The sequence below is a fragment of the Leopardus geoffroyi genome, chromosome B2, assembly GCF_018350155.1.
Source record: "Leopardus geoffroyi isolate Oge1 chromosome B2, O.geoffroyi_Oge1_pat1.0, whole genome shotgun sequence".
NCBI classification, from domain to species: domain Eukaryota; kingdom Metazoa; phylum Chordata; class Mammalia; order Carnivora; family Felidae; genus Leopardus; species Leopardus geoffroyi.
The window spans coordinates 80,517,568-80,536,332 of NC_059332.1; the positions used below are offsets into that span (position 1 = coordinate 80,517,568).

General features: G+C 41.9%; 1 protein-coding gene across 1 annotated transcript in view; it reads right to left on the reverse strand.

Annotated features, from left to right (window-relative positions):
• MDN1 (midasin AAA ATPase 1) overlaps positions 1-18,765 on the reverse strand; it is a 174,349-nt gene that overhangs the window by 20,565 nt on the left and 135,019 nt on the right. The window contains exons 73-85 of the mRNA XM_045499022.1: positions 18,406-18,598; positions 16,940-17,099; positions 14,458-14,604; positions 13,795-13,918; positions 12,496-12,601; positions 11,346-11,461; positions 9,954-10,439; positions 9,456-9,682; positions 8,517-8,672; positions 7,953-8,122; positions 7,003-7,164; positions 4,512-4,649; positions 664-802 (exon numbers count right to left, since the gene is read on the reverse strand). Of these exons, the coding sequence (XP_045354978.1) occupies positions 664-802; positions 4,512-4,649; positions 7,003-7,164; positions 7,953-8,122; positions 8,517-8,672; positions 9,456-9,682; positions 9,954-10,439; positions 11,346-11,461; positions 12,496-12,601; positions 13,795-13,918; positions 14,458-14,604; positions 16,940-17,099; positions 18,406-18,598 (2,324 nt within the window). The remainder of the gene's footprint in view (positions 1-663; positions 803-4,511; positions 4,650-7,002; positions 7,165-7,952; positions 8,123-8,516; positions 8,673-9,455; positions 9,683-9,953; positions 10,440-11,345; positions 11,462-12,495; positions 12,602-13,794; positions 13,919-14,457; positions 14,605-16,939; positions 17,100-18,405; positions 18,599-18,765) is intronic.

Sequence of the window (18,765 nt, forward strand, 5' to 3'; positions counted from 1 at the left end):
CCGATGCGGGGCTCGAACTCACGGACCGCGAGATCGTGACCTGGCTGAAGTCGGACGCTTAACCGACTGCGCCACCCAGGCGCCCCTTTACTTTTTTTTAATATAAGTTTTTTTTTTAAGGAGGCATTTTTTTTTTTAATTTTTTAATGTTTATTTATTTTTGAGAGACAGAGTGTGAGCATCGGAGGGGCAGAGAGAAGGAGACACAGAATCTGAAGCAGGCTCCAGGCTCTGAGCTGTCAGCACAGAGCCTGATGTGGGGCTCAAACTCACAAACTGCGAGATCATGACCTGAGCCGAAGTTGGCTCAACCAACTGAGCCACCCAGGCTCCCCTGAACAATTTACTTTTAAGCCAAGCTCTGTTAGGGACATCTCTCCTTGTTCCTTCAAGGTTCCCTGAAGGGGAAGTCACTGCACATAGTGCATGAGGCAGCCAAAATACCAGTCAATGTCTCAGTTTGCTCAGAAGAATCTCCAGAATGGACTATAGACTTCTGCCTCCATGGAGACAGTGATGAAACATGCATATAGCTGATGTTTTCATCTGCAGTTATGCAGAGTAATAAACTTGCTAAAAAAGATAATAGGCTCCTTATTGGGAAAATGTAATTTCCTAGATAAAGTATTTTTTAAAAACAAGAATGAAGTGACAATCTCAAACCTTTTTCAAGTTCCCCATCATGCATTTTCCCATCAAAGTCTTCTGACATCTCAATGGCATTATCCTCGCCCTTAATGTCTGGTTTTGAGTCGGGATCCTCTTTATCCTTTTCTTGGCCTTTCTGAAGTGTATCTTCTGCCTATATCAAAAAGTATTATAGAAAACATAAACATTATAACTTTGCTAATGTTTATTTAGCTCTAAATAAAATAGAAATACCTAAATGCCAACATTAATGGTATAAAGTTATCTCTGGGGAGAGAAAAAAAGAGAACCAAAAGAGACAACCACAAACAATTTCTAGTTTGCTTTAATATGTCTATAATTTCCAGTTTTACTGCGCTGTGATTAGAGAATACAGAATTTTGTTCTTTTTCATGTGAATTGTTTAAAAAAATCCAGATTTAACAAGAATATGCAGTCTCAAAAAATATGAATTCTTAAGGATAAAAATTCATTCTTATTGTATTCCCCATATCTCTAATATTTTTATCACTTTAGTCTCTCATAGACAGTAACTCAATGTAGTTTTGTCCACTTTCCCTTAAACTATATATTTCTATATACTCTAGGTGATATTTGGGCCAAAGATTCATGACTGTTCTTTCATTATGGTTGGATTTTTAAAAATGTTTTTTTAAAATACAAAAATAAGGGGCGCCTGAGTGGCGCAGTCGGTTAAGCGTCCGACTTCAGCCAGGTCACGATCTCGCGGTCCGGGAGTTTGAGCCCCGGGTCAGGCTCTGGGCTGATGGCTCAGAGCCTGGAGCCTGTTTCCGATTCTGTGTCTCCCTCTCTCTCTGCCCCTCCCCCATTCATGCTCTGTCTCTCTCTGTCCCAAAAATAAATAAACGTTGAAAAAAAAAAAATTTTAAATACAAAAATAATAAAATCCCATTAAAAGAATTTTAAGCAAAACAGAAAGAGTTAGTTTCCCATGGCACCACCAACCTCCTCCCAAAGAAATCAGCATCAGTGACATTCTGGTGCATCTTTTTAACCATGAATACACCAATAAGCATTTAGTAATAAAGGCAATCTGTAGCAATATCTGCCTCCCAATATCTTTTTAAACAAAAATGGATCATTGCTTCACAAGCTGGCATTCTACTTTTCTTTTTTAACTCAAAAAATGTCTCTTAGATATATTTCTATGCTGATACATATAAATCTACCTCATTCTAAATTATAATGCTATTCTGCATGGATGGTAACAATTTAAATAATTCCCTCTGATAAATATTTGGATTCTTTTATAATTTTCACCATTATAAATAATAGTATAGTGAACATACTTGAGTAAAAAACATTAACATTTCTATCAGGAAACATGGAATTCCTAGGTCAAAGAATACACACAATTCAAAATCTATGAGATACTACCAAATTGTTCTGATAGCTTTTATCTCAATATTTTTCACATTGGATTGCACTTTTCTACTTTCTTTCTTTTTTTTTTGGCTTTAATATTTTCCTATGAGAAAAGTACTTTTGACAAAGTTAAATTTGAGAAACAGAGAAAAGGCAAATAAAAAAGAAATATATTATGCATTAAAAGAGCTTGGGGCGCCTGGGTGGCTCAGTCGGTTAAGCGTCCGACTTCAGCTCGGGTCACAATCTCGCGGTCCGTGAGTTCGAGCGCCGCGTCGGGCTCTGGGCTGATGGCTCAGGGCCTGGAGCCTGCTTCCGATTCTGTGTCTCCCTCTCTCTCTGCCCCTCCCCTGTTCATGCTCTGTCTCTCTCTGTCTCGAAAATAAATAAAACGTTAAAAAAAATAAAAATTAAAAAAAATTTTAAAAAGAGCTCTACCACACTTTTGGCTTTTTTTTCCACTTTTCCCTTCTAAGGATGAGAGTAAGTTTGAATTGGTTTGGTCCTTTATTTCTAATAGTTATAACCACACCTTAAATAAAAATTTATGGTCTGCTTTAGACTTAGAATATAGGCGCTAAAAAGAAATTCCATTATCTCTTAATCTTCAAGTCACAGTTGATAAATCTAAATGACTAATAATAATAATACATAAAAAAAAAAAAAAAATCACTCCCAAATGAGACACGCATTTAAAAAAGCCAACAGGGGTGTCTGGGTGGCTCAGGCCATTGGGCATCTGACTCTTGATTTCAGATCTCACAGTTCATGGGATCGAGCTCCACATCAGGCTTTGCACTGAAAATGCAGAGCCTGCTTGGAGTTCTCTCCCTCTCTCTGTCCTTCCCCTGCTCACACTCTCTCAACACACACACACACACCATTTTTTTGTTACCCAAGTGCCCCTTGGCTTTATTTTTAATTTTTTTTCTAGTAAAACATTTTTATTTTTTAATTTTTAATTTTTTAATATAATTTATTGTCAAGTTAGCTAACATTCAGCATATACAGTGTGCTCTTGGTTTTGGGGATAGATTCTCATGATGCATTGCTTACATACAACACCCAGTGCTCATCCCCACAAGTGCCCTTCTCAATGTCCATCACCCATTTTTCCCTCTTCCCTGCACCACTCCCTCTTCCACCCTCAGTTTGTTCTCTGTATTTAAGAGTCTCTTACAGTTTACCTCACTCTCTGTTTGAAATTATTCTCCCCCTTGTTCCCCCATGGTCTTCTGTTAAGTTTCTTAAGTTCCACATATGAGTGAAAACATATGGTATCTGTCTTTCTCTGACTTATTTCACTTAGCATAATACCCTCCATTCCCATCCATGTTGTTGCAAATGGCAGGATTTCATTCTTTCTCATTGCCAAGTAGTATTCCATTGTATATATAAACCTTATCTTCTTTATCCATTCATCAGTTGATGGACATTTAGGCTCTTTCCATAATTCGGCTATTGTTGAAAATGCTGCTATAAACATTGGGATACAAGTGCCCCTATGAATCGGTACTCATTTGTCCTTTGCATAAATCTTAGCCCAAGCCATCTATTTCAAAAACATTCTTCATTCCAACCAAAAGAGGATTAGATTAAAATTTTTCAATGGGTCTTAAAGACATACAATAAAACCTATTAAGAGTAAACAATGGCATTATTACTTAATGCAGTGGTCACTTAAAATAGCCACGGTTTTTATCTTTAAATGAACCACTACCAAAAACACATCAGAAAATCATCAACAAAGACCTCCCCATTTAAAATAAGAGAATTTAATGGGGTGCTTGAGTAACTCAGTTGGTTAAGCATCCGACTTTGGCTCAGGTCATGATCTCGCAGTTCATGGGTTCAAGCCCTGCATTGGGCTCTATGCTAACAGCTCAGAGCCTGCTTCAGATTCTGTGTCTCCCTCTCTCTCTCTGCCCCCCATTCATGCTCTTTTTTCTCTCAAAAATGAATAAACATTAAAAAAAATTAAACACCAAAAGTTTAAATCATTTCCCTTTCTTTTAAAAAAAAAAATTTTTTTTTAAACGTTTATTTATTTTTGAGACAGAGAGAGACAGAGCATGAATGGGGGAGGGGCAGAGAGAGAGGGAGACACAGAATCAGAAGCAGGCTCCAGGCTCTGAGCCATCAGCCCAGAGCCCGACGCGGGGCTCAAACTCACAGATCGCGAGATCGTGACCTGAGCTGAAGTCGGACGCTTAACCAACTGAGCCACCCAGGCGCCTCAATCATTTCCCTTTCAAATTATAGCCATAACTAATGACTGAGCTGCAAAGTTCCTTGTTCTCTAGGCTTATTTATACCTGACTCCCTAAAGCTTTAGTATTCTTAGGGTTCCATGGATCACAGATTGAAACCATTACTTAGTAAAAACATTGATGTGTAAAATTTAATATTGAAAACAAAGGGAAATGGGGGTGAGCTTCTGTAAACTGTATGTGTATTTCACACATATGAAAACATACCTGTTCTTCATTTTCAATCTGGTCACTCACATCCTTCATGCCCTCACCTTCCCCAATTCCACCTCCCTCATAGTCATGGAACTCAGTTGCTCCCTCTCCTGCTGAATCTTCCATGAATTCTTTGGGCAGGCAAAATCCCTTAAAAATAAGAGTGAACAGTTAAGTACAAAAGCAATTAAAACAACAAAACAAAAACAAAAACAAAAGGATTTCTAGTCCTGATACAAAAAAAAAAATTATTAGCTTTTTTTAGCTCAATATTTTAAATCTGATGGGAATATATACAGTAAACTTTTGACATTGTTTTCCTCCTCGATAACAGTTATTATGCAGTTTCAAAGCTTGACATCAGATTTAACATATCAGGTTTTGACTCTGTAGAGGCCTTTTAGTGTGTGGTGATTCTTCATTTGGCAAGACAAAATTCTTAATGAATTATACTTGGACAGCACCTAGGAGTAAGTCATTGAGCAAGGGTAGAGCCTCTCAGTGTCTAAATCCCAAAGGGATTTTGTCATTCTTTATTTACTTCTCAAATTAGTAAGACTAAGAGGAGAAAGAAGAGGGAGACAAGACATGTAACCCTGGAGGTTCAGCAACTTGAAACAGATGCCACAACAGGTTTCATTTTTACTTCAAAAATTGAGGAAAATTTGGTATGGTGCTTCTCAAGTAAAATGTTAGTTTTAATATAAAAAGAATATGCCCCTCCTTCAACTCTTGAGCTAAATCTATCATTCCTGGGGTAGGTGCTACATCTAGCCTCAACTGTTTTCTGCCAAGGCACCTGGCTGGCACAGTATAGGGGCTAGAGTCAAGAATAGGTCAGACACAGAAACACTCATCAAGTGTTAACAAAACTGTTTCGTGTTGGAAAATAGTTTGGAAAGAAATATCAACTGCTAGCATGTGGGACAAAAATAAATAGAAAAACAAGTAGAAGAAAATAGTGGCTCTCTCCCATCCAAGAACTAACCAGGCCCGACCCTGTTTAGCTTCCGAGATCAGATGAGATCGGGAGAGTTCAGGGTGGTACGGCCGTAGACAAAAATAGTGGCTCTCAATCAGGAATTTTATCAACAAGCTATCAAGTTGTCAATCTGAGGATGGAAATGTATTAAAAAATAAGCTGCCAACTAACAAGGAATTAAGATCCCAAACCTGCAAATACCGATTGTGACTCAGTTACAAAGAAACAGCTTTCCATGGATTAAGTGTTATAATTATGACATAGATCTATTATCTTAGCACTGAGTCTAACCTACTTTCAATTTCCCTCAGGACTACTCAGAAAGGATATGAATACAATCTGGATACCTAAAAACGTAAAGGAAAGGCAAACTCACTATCAGGACATGTATTCTTAGAAAGCTGACTGAGGGGGACCTGGGTGACTTAGTTAAGGGCCCGACTTCGGCTTAGATCATGATCTTGTGGTGAGTTCAAGCCCCACATCAGGCTCTGTGTTGACAGCTCAGAGCCTGGAGCCTGCTTCATATTCTGTGTCTCCCTCTCTCTCTGTCCCTCCCCTGCTCATGCTCTGTCTCTCTATCTCTCTCTCTCTCAAAAATAAATAAACATTTAAAATAGGTTCAGGTACAGGCAGAACATGACTGTACGAGGCAGAGATTCAGAGGTCCTTCTGCAGGGCACATCACTCACAGTAGCTACATCTGGAATAGCGGAAGGGCTCCCAACACTTTGCTTATATTAAAACCCCCACACCCCACTCCAAAACACAGGCCAAAGTCATTCTAAAACCTGTCAGACAAGAGCAACAGCACAAGTGGACAAATAGAACTGACCCAAATCTCAGGGTATGCTCACCATACACTGTCCTACCGCTCTTTTGCATATGGTATATTTTCCAAGGAGTGATGAGATGTGAGATCGGCTCAGTGCCCATCAGACAGAAGGAGCAAATAAGACATTCATTTATTTATTACTCAACAAATACACACATTCGTCCTCTACATACACTGCATGGGCTTGTCTTCCATTTCTAAACCCTTTCTAATATTCCAGTTACCCAGAATTAAGAACTCTTGACTATTTATAAGAAGCCTAAAGCCCATCTTTAATTTGTAAATTCCTATCTTCAAGTGACTCTTACGAGTATTGTACTTAGATTTGGCGAAAATCTTAGAATACTAAGGAAATCAAAATAAAACAAAAAGTATATTCAATTGAAGGTAGTTCTCACAAAAATGCTAAGGAGTGTGGGCAGATCTCATTTTACAAACAAGGAGACTAAGGTTAGGGATAGCCTCTGGAGTTTAGGGATTTCATCAGTCGGGGGACCTGCAGGTTCCAAGACCTTAGTGGAAACAGGCATAGTGAAAGGGTGCTGGACAAAGCCCTAAAAAATCCACAGGGAGAGCAAATGACCTCCAGCTGTTTGTGAATGTCCTAAATAAAAGCCTGTGAAAGCAAGCACTTAATGGCTACCAAGGGTAGCTGCACCAGGGTGCTTCACATGAACAGTCCTTACCTCCTGGGCGAGCTCTGTAAAGACCTGGGCAAGAACAGAGAGCAGCTTTGCAGTGCTACGGTGAGTTGCCAAAGACATGGTCAGGAAGAAGAGGACGAGGTCTGAGTACCTGGAGAGCATGGGCACCAGACGCACCAACAAGCAGCAGGATTGGCTGAAGAACTGCGGGCAAAAGATCACAAGGCCTGCTCACACTATGTAATGGGTGCTGGGTTTTCCCTGTAATAAAAATGTTCTGGAACTAAACAGCAACAGTCATTGCACAATGTTGTGAATGCACTAAATGCCACTGATGGTAAGTTTTATGTATATTTTCTCTCTTACACACACACATGCACGCACGCACGCCTCTACTATTTCTTCCGTCTTCACACAAACCTTCACAAAAGTACACTTTAAATTCTGTCACTTACAATCCATTTACTTAATAAAGTGTACTGGTTTTTTTTTTTTTTTTTTTGAATAAGATGTTTATAAACGAATTCTATTCAGAATCAAAGTTGGCACTGGAGTCAGTACTACAGACTTACAATGTCCTACAAAATAAGTTGCTTCTCTGGAATATTATGGAGGTGGCAACCTCCCCCTTTGCTAGCTTGTTGTGAAGGGGAAGGTATTTGCAGAGTGTGGCGATTCATTAGCTGATGGCAGCAACATCCACCATTAACATCAAACACCCAGGAAAATATGTGGTTAGGGTATGAAAGAATCCCCAAGATGACAGATACTCTGGGTTGCTAGCATTTTTTTTTGCATCTATGCATCTTAAAACTATAACCCTTAGCTAGCAAGCCCTAAGCTTTTCACAGTTTGTCAGTCATGTTTACCTGCATAAAGAAAACAAATTTTGAGTGATTTTTGCCCCCAAAGGCCTGCTTTGGGAGCACCTACATGGAGCAAAGTGAAACCCACTCTGGATGGCAAGAAGCTTCTGAAGCACTGCTGGTTACCGTGTGTTTTGCTGCTATGCCGTCTTCACCGTACGATTTCAGCCTCTCCAACAGCTCAGAGACGGCAGAAATGATTTTCTGCACATGCAGAGTGCTCACGTCGGCCCACAAATCATCCTCTAACAGTTTTGTTAGATGTCCTGATTGCAGTCCCTCCAAGCCTGCTGCCCCTTTCATTCACAGAAAAGGAAGACATGATGAGTAACACAAAATAAACCCTTTTCATCTCCATTCATGCACTCATCATTCCCAATATCTGTCCTTAAATATTTAGCCACAAAGGGGCGTCTGGGTGGCCCAGTCGGTTGAGAGCCCGACTTTGGCTTGGTCTTGATCTTGTGGTTTGTGGATTCGAGCCCTGCATCGGGGTCTGTGCTGACAGCTCAGAGCCTGGAGCCTGCCTCAGATTCTGTGTCTCCCTCTCTCTGCCCCTTCCCACTCATGCTCTTTCTCTCAAAAATAAACAATAAACACAAAAAAAATTTTTTTAAATATTTAGCCAGAAAAATAAATTTAGAAATTAAATCAAGTAGAAAAATAGCTTTTGCTTGATTTCAGACATACCATCCTCTTCTTGTGGTCTGCTTTGGTCAGTGTTCTCCTCTGTCTTTTTACTGTTTCTTTCTGCTAAGTTCTGGATGGCACAAAGAATGGCCCGGATGGCAGTTTCCACCTGTTCTGAAAAATCTTCCACAAACCCTTCATCTAACATTTGGTTTCCTAGTAAGTAAGAAGGTGTGAAACAAACAAAAAACCCAATCATTTGCTCCAGTGCCTCTAGAAATCATTAACAATCCTCACTTGTTATTTTTACAAAACAGCCACCTGTTAACCACCTACTATGAGTGAGCCACAGTGTCAAACTCTGCTGAATACAAAGATGAATGAGACACATTCCTTGCTGAGATGAATTACAAGTTTATCATCTTTTATTGAAAGTTCTGCTAGAAGAATGCCAAAAATACGAAAATAGTTAAGATGCTGTATATAACCACCAATTTAGTCCAAATATCAGCCCTCAGCTTTCCAGTCTCAGAAAGAATTGTCTGCTAACAGCGAGTGAGCCCGTGCTGCCTCCCTACATGTGTGCTACAAAGTGACATGATCAACTCAAAGGCAAGGTACTCAAAGAAATGAGGCAGAGAGGTGCCTGGGTGGCTCAGATGGTCGACTCCGACTCTGGATTTTGGCTCAGGTCATGATCTCATGGTTCATGAGTTCGAGCCCTACATGGGGCTCTGCACTGACAGTGTGGAGCCTGTTTGGGATTGTCTCTCTCTTCCTTTCTCTCTCTCAAAATAAATAAATAAACTTTAAGAAAAAAGAGAAATGAGGCAGAGTTAAGAGCTAGGGGTTCCAACCACACCTATCTGCCTTAGAACCCTGGACAGATATGTCTGGAACAAAACATAATGTGTCTTTAGGATAGTCTAGATTTAAATCTGTAAGACATCACTCCTACACCAGGCTTTGACTCCCTTACTGAGTGACAGACAGTCTTACCACTTTGGCTTCCTGAAGCAAGTAGATGTGTCTTCCAGGAAGTAAAGTCATCTGTGGCTTTATTGATTTCTCCTCTTAAATAGTCCAGGCTCTCAACTAATGCCATTTGTTGGTCTGTTTGCTCAACTTGTATCCTGGGAATAATGAACAAGGACTCTAGTCCTTGCAAATGAACTGACACCTGGGACAGGCAACTCAGCCCAGAAGAACAAACTTCAAAATCTTTCCTGCAACAACAGAAATTCAACAATGTTGAGAAGAAGGGGCTACCATAAACACACACACACACACCCCGCTCCTTCCATCCATTAAAACGTGAGCAGGGGAGAATTCATTGTACCTCAAGAGTAACAGCTAGACATACGCTACAAAGTACTATGAAGGTCCACAGAAAAACAGAATTGAAATAAAATAAGCTTTCATCATTTTATCCCCTTACTAAACTCTGAGCAAGCACCCAAGCACAAAGAGGGACAGTACAGACATAGCCATACTCACCAAGAATGAAAGAGAGTCTCACAAGACTGCTGCCTGATTTTGTCAACATCAGCTTTCACTGTTTTAATGGTTTTCAGCATCTCTGTTAATCTTGCAGTTGACTGTTGCCAAAGCTCGTCCTGTTTCCGCATCCAGCAACCAGAGGGCAACTGATTTCGAGGTAGCGGGGATGGGCAACTCAATTCTGATGGGATGAGGTCCTGTATGGCTCCAGAAAGCTGGCCATTGGTGAGCTCTGGTCCTTCTGGGTAGGGGGCAGAAGGCTGACCCTGTACCTGGGCACCACTGTGGCCTGGAGTTGGCCCTGCACTGGGGCAGCACTGGAGGAGCAAGGAGAGCTGCTCAAGCAGGATCTGGCTCTGCATGGCCAGATGCTGCAGCCTTTCTGTCCACTGCTGCACACCATCCTGAGGGGGGAAGGCCACCGGGTAGGCCAGCGGCTCAGTCAGCCTGCCATGAATTTCCTGCACACAGCCAAGGAGGTTCCTGTGCAGAGAAACCCATGGAGAAATCATGTGGCACCTTAAACTGCATCGCCATGTTGTTTTTAACAATAACTTCATTTGTTTCTGAACAAAGTATGGGCTTTTTCACATAATCAAGGAGAGAACCCCCATGGTTAAGACTGTTAAAATGTCCTTTGAAATACTTAAACACAACCTTCTGAAGACCGAAAGCAAGTTTCTTCAGTCTTACACAAGTGTCAAAACTCACTGCTTATCACCTACCCCCTTACAGCTTTTCCCCATCTAACAGTCAAATCACTGCAGTGATTTCAACCATTACTTAAAAAAAAAAAAAAAATCTAGTAAACGTGGTATACTTTGTTAGATAAACCCTTATGCGTACAACAGAAAATGGTTGCGGCCAAAGTGATTACAATCTGGAAATACTACCTCTCAGCCAAGAATCCATTCAAAAAATGATGACAGGCTTCCTAACTGTCCTCGTCTTTTAAATATTTAATTCCACTGAGGAAGCTCCATGCATGGCTCAGCAAATTGCAACTCTGTGGTCCAAAACCCCCCATGAACTGAAGCAGTCTCAAATCTAATCTATGCCCAGAGACAGATGCTACAACACCATATACACAATCCTGTCACTCAATCTGATGGACTGTCAACCACAAACCCCCTCTCTCCAGACCAAGGTGTACTTCAGCCATGGCAATTTTATCTAATTCAGCCCCCGAACTCATCTCCCAGGGCCCATTCTCCCAAGAGGTGCTGCCACAACCACAGGGCAGAAGCACATCACCAAAAGCAAGGGCAAGAGCCAAGAGAAACACCATCTGCTTCTCTGGGTCTCAAAAGTTCATTTCCAAATTGAGAGCAGACTCACACAATTGTTCCTAATTCATGCCACAAACCCAACTAACTAGTTCGTGAATACCTGAGGAGGATCCACTGCTCAGTCAGCGTGGTCAGGGAGCGCCGCTGTTGGATAAGCACCTTCATCAGATGTGCCGAGAACCCTTTGCATCGCTCGATGTTGCTCATGCCCAACTCCTGCAAAGGGGAAATGGAAACATGCCAAAGGAATTACTGGCAAACATCACCACACACGCAGGTGTCACCAGAAAGCAGTTTCATCCAAAACTCGCTGGGGAAAGTGCCTTTTAATTGGATAAACTTTGGATATGCTGCAGTCTAGAGGCAACACATTCATCTTTCTAAGCAGTGCTTCTCAAATTGTGCTTCCACAAATCACTGATGTTCCATGAATAGGAACTAGATTTAACACTGAGACACCTGAGTGGTTCAGCTGGTTAAACATCTGACTCTAGATTTTGGCTCAGGTCATTAGTCTCACAGTTTGTGAGTTCGAGCCCCGCATCGGGCTCCATGCTGGCAGTGTGGAGCCTAGTTGGGATATTCTCTCTCTGTGTCTCTCTCTCTCTCCCCTTCTCTCTGCTGCTCCCCAGCTCGCTCTAAGTAAATAAATAAACTAAAACAAAACAAAAAAAGAACTAGTTTAACATCAAAATTAGTGGCCTTTTCTCAATTCACAAGAGGAAAACTATCTGAAGATGGCATTCTCCACATGAAGCATTTCTTATATAACCTCTTTTCTAAATGTTTTATTTATTTTTGAGAGAGTGTGTGTGTGTGCATGAGCGCATGTGGGGAAGGGGCAGAGAGAGAGAGAGAGAGAGAGAGAGGGGAAGACAGAGGATCCGAAGCAGGCTCTATGCTGACAGCAGTGAGCCCACGAGGGGCTCGAACTCATAAACCCTGAAATCATGACTCCAGCCGAAGTCAGATGCTCAATCGACTGAGCTACCCAGGCACCCCTTACATAACTTTTCTTACGCATTTGGTCTTGTTGGCAAACGTAAGTAATAGAATTTATGATAAAATGCTTTCTGATTAAGCACAAAATTACACTGATTTATACTGTAAGTTTAATGATGTTCTGCAAAAAGCTCAGTCACGTTCTGTAATGGGCTCTGATCACTTGGTAAGACCTGAGAGTGCCGCCCTGGAGGAACAAAATAGGAGCTTTCCCTGGGCCCCGGCAATTCTGAGGTTCTTTCACCGACCTTGGCAGGAGCTGCTAAGGCTGCACTAAGCCTGGCGTGCCGTGCAAGAGAGCGAAAGAAGTACTTCTGGCATCCATCCCATGAAGAGGAGATTTCTGTCAGCAGCCTAGAAATCAACATGATATACTTAATTAAAACCACTATTTCCCATCAAAGATCCTGAAGACTCAGAGATTGGTATTATTTAGTCACAACCAAAAGCTAAGAGTGCGAATAGATTCATTTCTGTGAGGTCTCATTCAGTCAGGCGCTCATTAGTCCTTTATGCAAAGAATGTATTAAATACTTAACACTGGAAGTATAGAGGGAAAATAAATTATGATGACAATATAGTTTCCTTAATGAAAACTTTATAACTATCTTAGGAGTGGACGCTAAAGGTCATAAATTCTGATGCCCACGGGGGCCAAGCAGTTAACATAAATGATTAAGGACAGACAAGCACAAAATGATACATGGCAATGACAGCCGACCTCAATGTGGGAAAAGCAACAGGACTGTTTGCAGACTGTAGTGATCTGGAGAGCACGTGTCCTGTCCAAAGGAGGGAGCTACAGTTTAACTTTCTCACAGGAAAGCAAATCCAATTGGCCCAATCTTCCTGAAAAACTGAAATTCAGAATATTTATTTATTTATGTAAAATTTCTACTTTGGGGATGCCTGGCTGGCTCAGTCAGAAGAGCATGTGACTCTTGATCTCAGGGTTGTGAGTTTGAGTCCCACGATGGGTGTAGAGATTACTTAAATAAATCTTAAAAATAAAATTTCTACTTTTTATAATGCTGTGTTGAATTAAACTTTAAAGCACTCAGAGGGCCACTGAGCAAACAAAATACAAATGTATGTGTACCCAGCTCATGCAAATCATCTATTTACCACCACTTCTGCCACAGTTATGAACACAGAGGTAACTCTGTCTCAAAATTTATAGGTTCTCAAATTGAAGAATACATTAGAAATTATAACGAATTTATGTATATGAAATAGCTAAAAATGTGGCCATTCTCTCACAGATTTTCGCCTGTGAATTCAAACCAAGTGAGGAGACCTCAGGAAAATCAAAGGACCAAAAAAATAACGGGAGAGGTGAATACAAGGAGAAAGAAAAAGAAAAAAGAAAAAAAAGTCTCTTACTGAATGCTCACCACGTGCCAGATGCAGAGCCAGAGCCAGAGCCAGGCACATTTTAAAATGTTATCTTTACAGCAATGCTAGGAGAGAGGTATTCTATCCCCATTTTGGCAAATGAAGACATGAAGCTTAAATGACTTGCTCCATTTATAATTTAAAAAACAAACCTAGAATCAGCCTGAGTGCTGCTGACTACAGACAATGCACTCCGGAGATCTAACGGGTGAAGATGAAGCATCTCTTGAGGGTTTTTTGAACGGGCCCAGGCAAGACCTTTGCGATATGACAAACCTAGGAAGTAAACAGCATGCATTTAAGTAAAGGAACTCAGAAGAGAATGACTGTGCTATGCCCCACCCCATCCCACTGCCACTGTGACTCTAAAAATAAAGTCCTTGGAATAGCACCACCCAGGAGCTAGTTAGAACTCACGCTGACAGGCCCTGCCCTGCCCCTACTACAACAGAACCCCTGCATTTAACAAGATTCCCTGAGTCATTGGAACATACATTAAAGTTTGAGAATTTGCTCTCTAAGCTACATTGGAAGGGTGGGTGCCATACAACATATGGTGATGAAAACAAAGCATGGTTTCTGAGAACCTTCGTTACAAAACTGTGAAAATATTTGGGACTCACAAATGGTTGGTTCATCATATGGATTTCATATGTGTGACTGAACTCTCAGAATGGCATTTCAAAACCTTGCCTACTGCCTCCTGCTTTCCACCACCCCAATCGTCTCTAGAAATTCCCCCCACATCACCCGCGTTGTTTTCCTCCCTAAGAGCTGGTGATCATTCTTCATCAGGTTTCCAATGAGAACCATACCAGTTTTGGCAAGGTGTTGAAAGAGGTCTGCTAAAGCTCGCTGCTTCCGCAGGAGAATATGCTTGGCTTCTGACCGCTGCTTCTCCTTCTCTGCAGAGGGCTCCACCTTCAAGCTCTGCAGCTCACTCACAGAGGAAATCACTTCACCTAAGGAAATAACAAGGAGGAAATACCAAAATCCCACAGTCTTATTAACATGTTAAACTACTCAGACCCAGGACATTGTGGGACACGAGAACCAGGTGACACTCATCTTTACAGCTCTGATAACTAGCACAGTCCTTAGCATTTGGTAAATTCTAAATTAAAGGTGCACGGAAATAGAAAATACTCATGGAATTCATCCCTCTTGACAACAAACCTAATAAAAGTAGTTTTTCTTTTTTTAATTTATGGGGTTTAAAAATAGGCAAAAAAGCACTTGCTGAACACTATGTGCAGCAATTTATAGTAAGAATTTAAATCATATATTTCCCATAAATAGGATACATCCTGAGGTCCTATACTGTACCTGGTTCGTGGTTGATGTTCCCTTACTCTGTACAACTCCAGGAGCACTGATTTACAGCTGTTTGGAGAGGCTCAGAAAGGTCTAGTCACTTACTAAAGTTGATTCAGCTAAAGAGTGACTAGAAGACAGGACACAAACCCTGGCCAAACTGACTCTGAAACCCAAATTCTTTCTCCAGCACCACACTGCCTTGCTGAATACCCATGGGTGGCTGTAACATGAGGCTGCTTCCTGCCTGCTACAGGAAGTGTTATGGACTGTGTCCCCCAAAATTCATGTTAGAGTCCTAACCCCCAGTGCCTCAGATTATGAGTGTATTTGGAGATAAGACCTTTAAAGAGGTAATTAAGGTAAGGTGAGGCAATATGGGTGGGCCCTAATCCAACCTGACTGATGTTCTTAACAGAAGAGTAGGACATGGGAGAACATGTGAAAACACAGAGGGGAAACAGAGCAGCCAAGGGGACAGACCTCAGAAGAAACCAAACCAAACCAAACCATTTCATATGTTTAACTTCCAGAACTGTTTAGAAAACTAACTTTTCTTGTTTAAGCCACCCTATATGTGATACTTTAAGGTAGCTCTAACAAACTAACACCGACATTCTAGTCTTCCAGAAGAAAGCAAGTATAGTGGACACCATTATATGGACATTGTAGGAAAGTCAGAGAATTCTTTGCATCACAGAGTGGGTACCCTTTCCAGAAGATGCACATGGGACCTGTATCCCTTTCATTTCGATCATCAGGATCAGGCAGGCAGATCATCTTTAGCAATGGATATATATAATAGGCTATTGTTCTAACAAGTTTTTTTTTTTTTTTTTTTTTTTTTAAATTTTTTTTTTCAACGTTTATTTATTTTTGGGACAGAGAGAGACAGAGCATGAACGGGGGAGGGGCAGAGAGAGAGGGAGACACAGAACCGGAAGCAGGCTCCAGGCTCTGAGCCATCAGCCCAGAGCCCGACGCGGGGCTCGAACTCACGGACCGCGAGATCGTGACCTGGCTGAAGTCGGACGCTTAACCGACTGCGCCACCCAGGCGCCCCACAAGTTTTTTTTTTTAATGTTTATTTTTTTGAGACAGAGAGGGAGAGAGAGAAAGAGATATGGAGTGCACACATTCATATGTGCACAAGCAGGGGAGGGGCAAAAAGAGGGGGTGAGAGAGAATCCCAAGCAGGCTCCACACTGTCAGCTCAGAGCCTAGCTTGGGGCTCGATCCCACACACTGTGAAATCATAACCTGAGCTGAAATCAAGAGTCAGATGCTTAACCAACTGAACCACCCAGGCACCCCCTAACAAGTTTTAAAAATAAAGAGCTCCCTGAGATCACATTGTAGCCTCATTGAAGAAGGACCAGTTTCACTCTGACACCATACTCATGGGGGGTGATTAGGGGTGCAGACAGTGCTGGAGGATGACAAGACCTCAATCTATTAAGTTCTGGAATCCCTTCCCCAGCCATGGCTGTTATACTACAGAGCAAATCTCGGCTCTCAACTTCCCTGTGCAAGGACGACCAGCAGATGAAACTGCTACATCTCTCCACAGTGAAGAAAGCAAGAAAAGGACAGTGAGTGAATCTTCCTTCTCCTTTAACTCAAGGGAGACAATATTTGGAGAGGTAGGAACAGCTTACAGACTCTGAGAAACTTGTCTCTGTACCTCTTTATTCATGCCCCCAACCAAAGAGAGCTGATATAGACAAGGCTACTGCAGAAAATGGCATAACATAGCATTAGCTATGGACAAGATGGACAAGGCGAAAATTATAACAGCTTGTGTGGTCTCTGCTGGCTCCGGCGACTAGGCTCTGTTTTTTAGCCCACTTGTTTATTCAATTAACCGCTCAACACTACTGATGAGGTCAAAAAAAGGACATAGGTAGCAAATTCCCACGCTCTTGGGGGCACTAGAGAAAACAGAGCAAACCCCACCCTTTGCCCCTGGCTGCTGGCACTCACCAGTGAAGTGATCAAGGCCCTCCACTAGGTAAGGCAGACGGCTTTCCTTCATGAGCATCAGGCACACCTTCCTCATTCGTTTCATGAGCTTTGGCAAGCGACACAGCAGCTCTCCCTCCAAGGGGAAAGAAGCACCCTGACACTGTTCTGGAATCACAGCCTGTGAGACAGAGCACAGGTTAGTCTCACTGCCAAGAACAGTAACAGCACTCACCTGCACTGGTGCTAAATTTAAATGCCATACCCCTCTACACACACTCAGATCAGTAAGTATTAAATCCTCTCCTCCCCAACTCTGAGGTCTCACAAGAACAAAAGCAGCATCACCAAAATTAAGATGTGTCCTGGATATTTAGAGAACCCTACTGCTGCTCCACGTGAGATCACTTAGAAGCACCCCGTCCCACCTGCGGCAATACTACCTGTGCTAGCGACCGTTCTAGACTTTGGAATGTACTAGAACTGCTGCCTTTATGGTGCTGTGCTGCACTGCCTGTCTTGGACACACAAGTCGTACTTCTACCACCACCTCTTCCACCCTCCACTTTCTTCAATTCGATTATGAGGAACCCAGATACTGGATAATGGGAAAAACTTTCGTCCACCGGGGCATATTTTCATCCCCACCCCGGAAGAATCTCTGAAATTCCTATGCTGTCATCAACAGCAAATCAAAAATTTTGGTCAGCATGACAGAAATCAGTGAGCTGATGAATATAATCAAAAGAAAATGAACTTGGAGCCCACACCATATTTGTAGAACCACAGCATGGCTATATGCTCAATTTCTATTACACTTTCTGTACTTGGGAAATACTAAAAATAGCTTGAGGACTTCCACTGCTTACTCTATGGACCCACGACGGTAAGTACAGTAGGAAGGCAAAGGCTATTACTGTCGTGAGGTGTGCTCTCTGATCCCAAAGCTCTTTACATCTAAGGATATAATGCGGGACCACCCATTCTGTAACAGACCTGCTCACCCAAAGTCTCCATAACTGTTACATTTTCTGGAATTTTGCAAGCCAGCTCTTAACTGTTGGTGCTTGAAGTTGGTCATGATGAGAGAATTTATACCATGGTCATCAGCAACCACTAAAATCAACCAATCATTGCAAACATTCACCTATACAGCAGCTTCATCATGTGGTGGCCCAAAGGCAGCTTCAATGGCATATTCCTCAACTGATGCTTTAAGTCTTCCATCACAGGAAGATGAAATCTTCACAGGTAAGCACAGAAAGTGCGTATTTCCCATAGGCGAACATTAAACTTTCAGCACTAGGACTGATGCCTTTTGCCTTATTAGGTAGCAGTGTCAGACATACAGACAAGTGCTATATTTGTCCAAAGAGCAAGATTTCAAAGGAATTGCCTTGCCCAGTTCTAGGGACATTCTTCCACATAAAGCACAGACCTCACTAGACTGGCCCAAGAATAAGCAAACACCATCTCATAAGGTATACCTGTGCAGCTACTGGCCGGGCCAACAGGGTCTCCCTCAGTGCCATGTTCAGACTCTGAATGGGGGATGCCTCGCTGGTGGCTGCTGGCTGTGACAAAAAGTCAGGCTGTTCCTCCTTGTCGCTCTCCACCAAGGATGACCGGCAGGGTTCACTCAGGACGGCTTCAAATTTCTTCATGAATTTAAAGAGGGTCCTGGCCCCACGTAATGACAGATGAAGAGGAAAAGATGGATGGAAAGTGAGGAAATGTAAAATGGCATAATGCACACACATATAACTTAATAACCTTATCGTCTGTACGCATGAACCCCTTAGATACTCATAATCATCCTGTTTATTTTTTAAGGAAAAGTAAGGCAG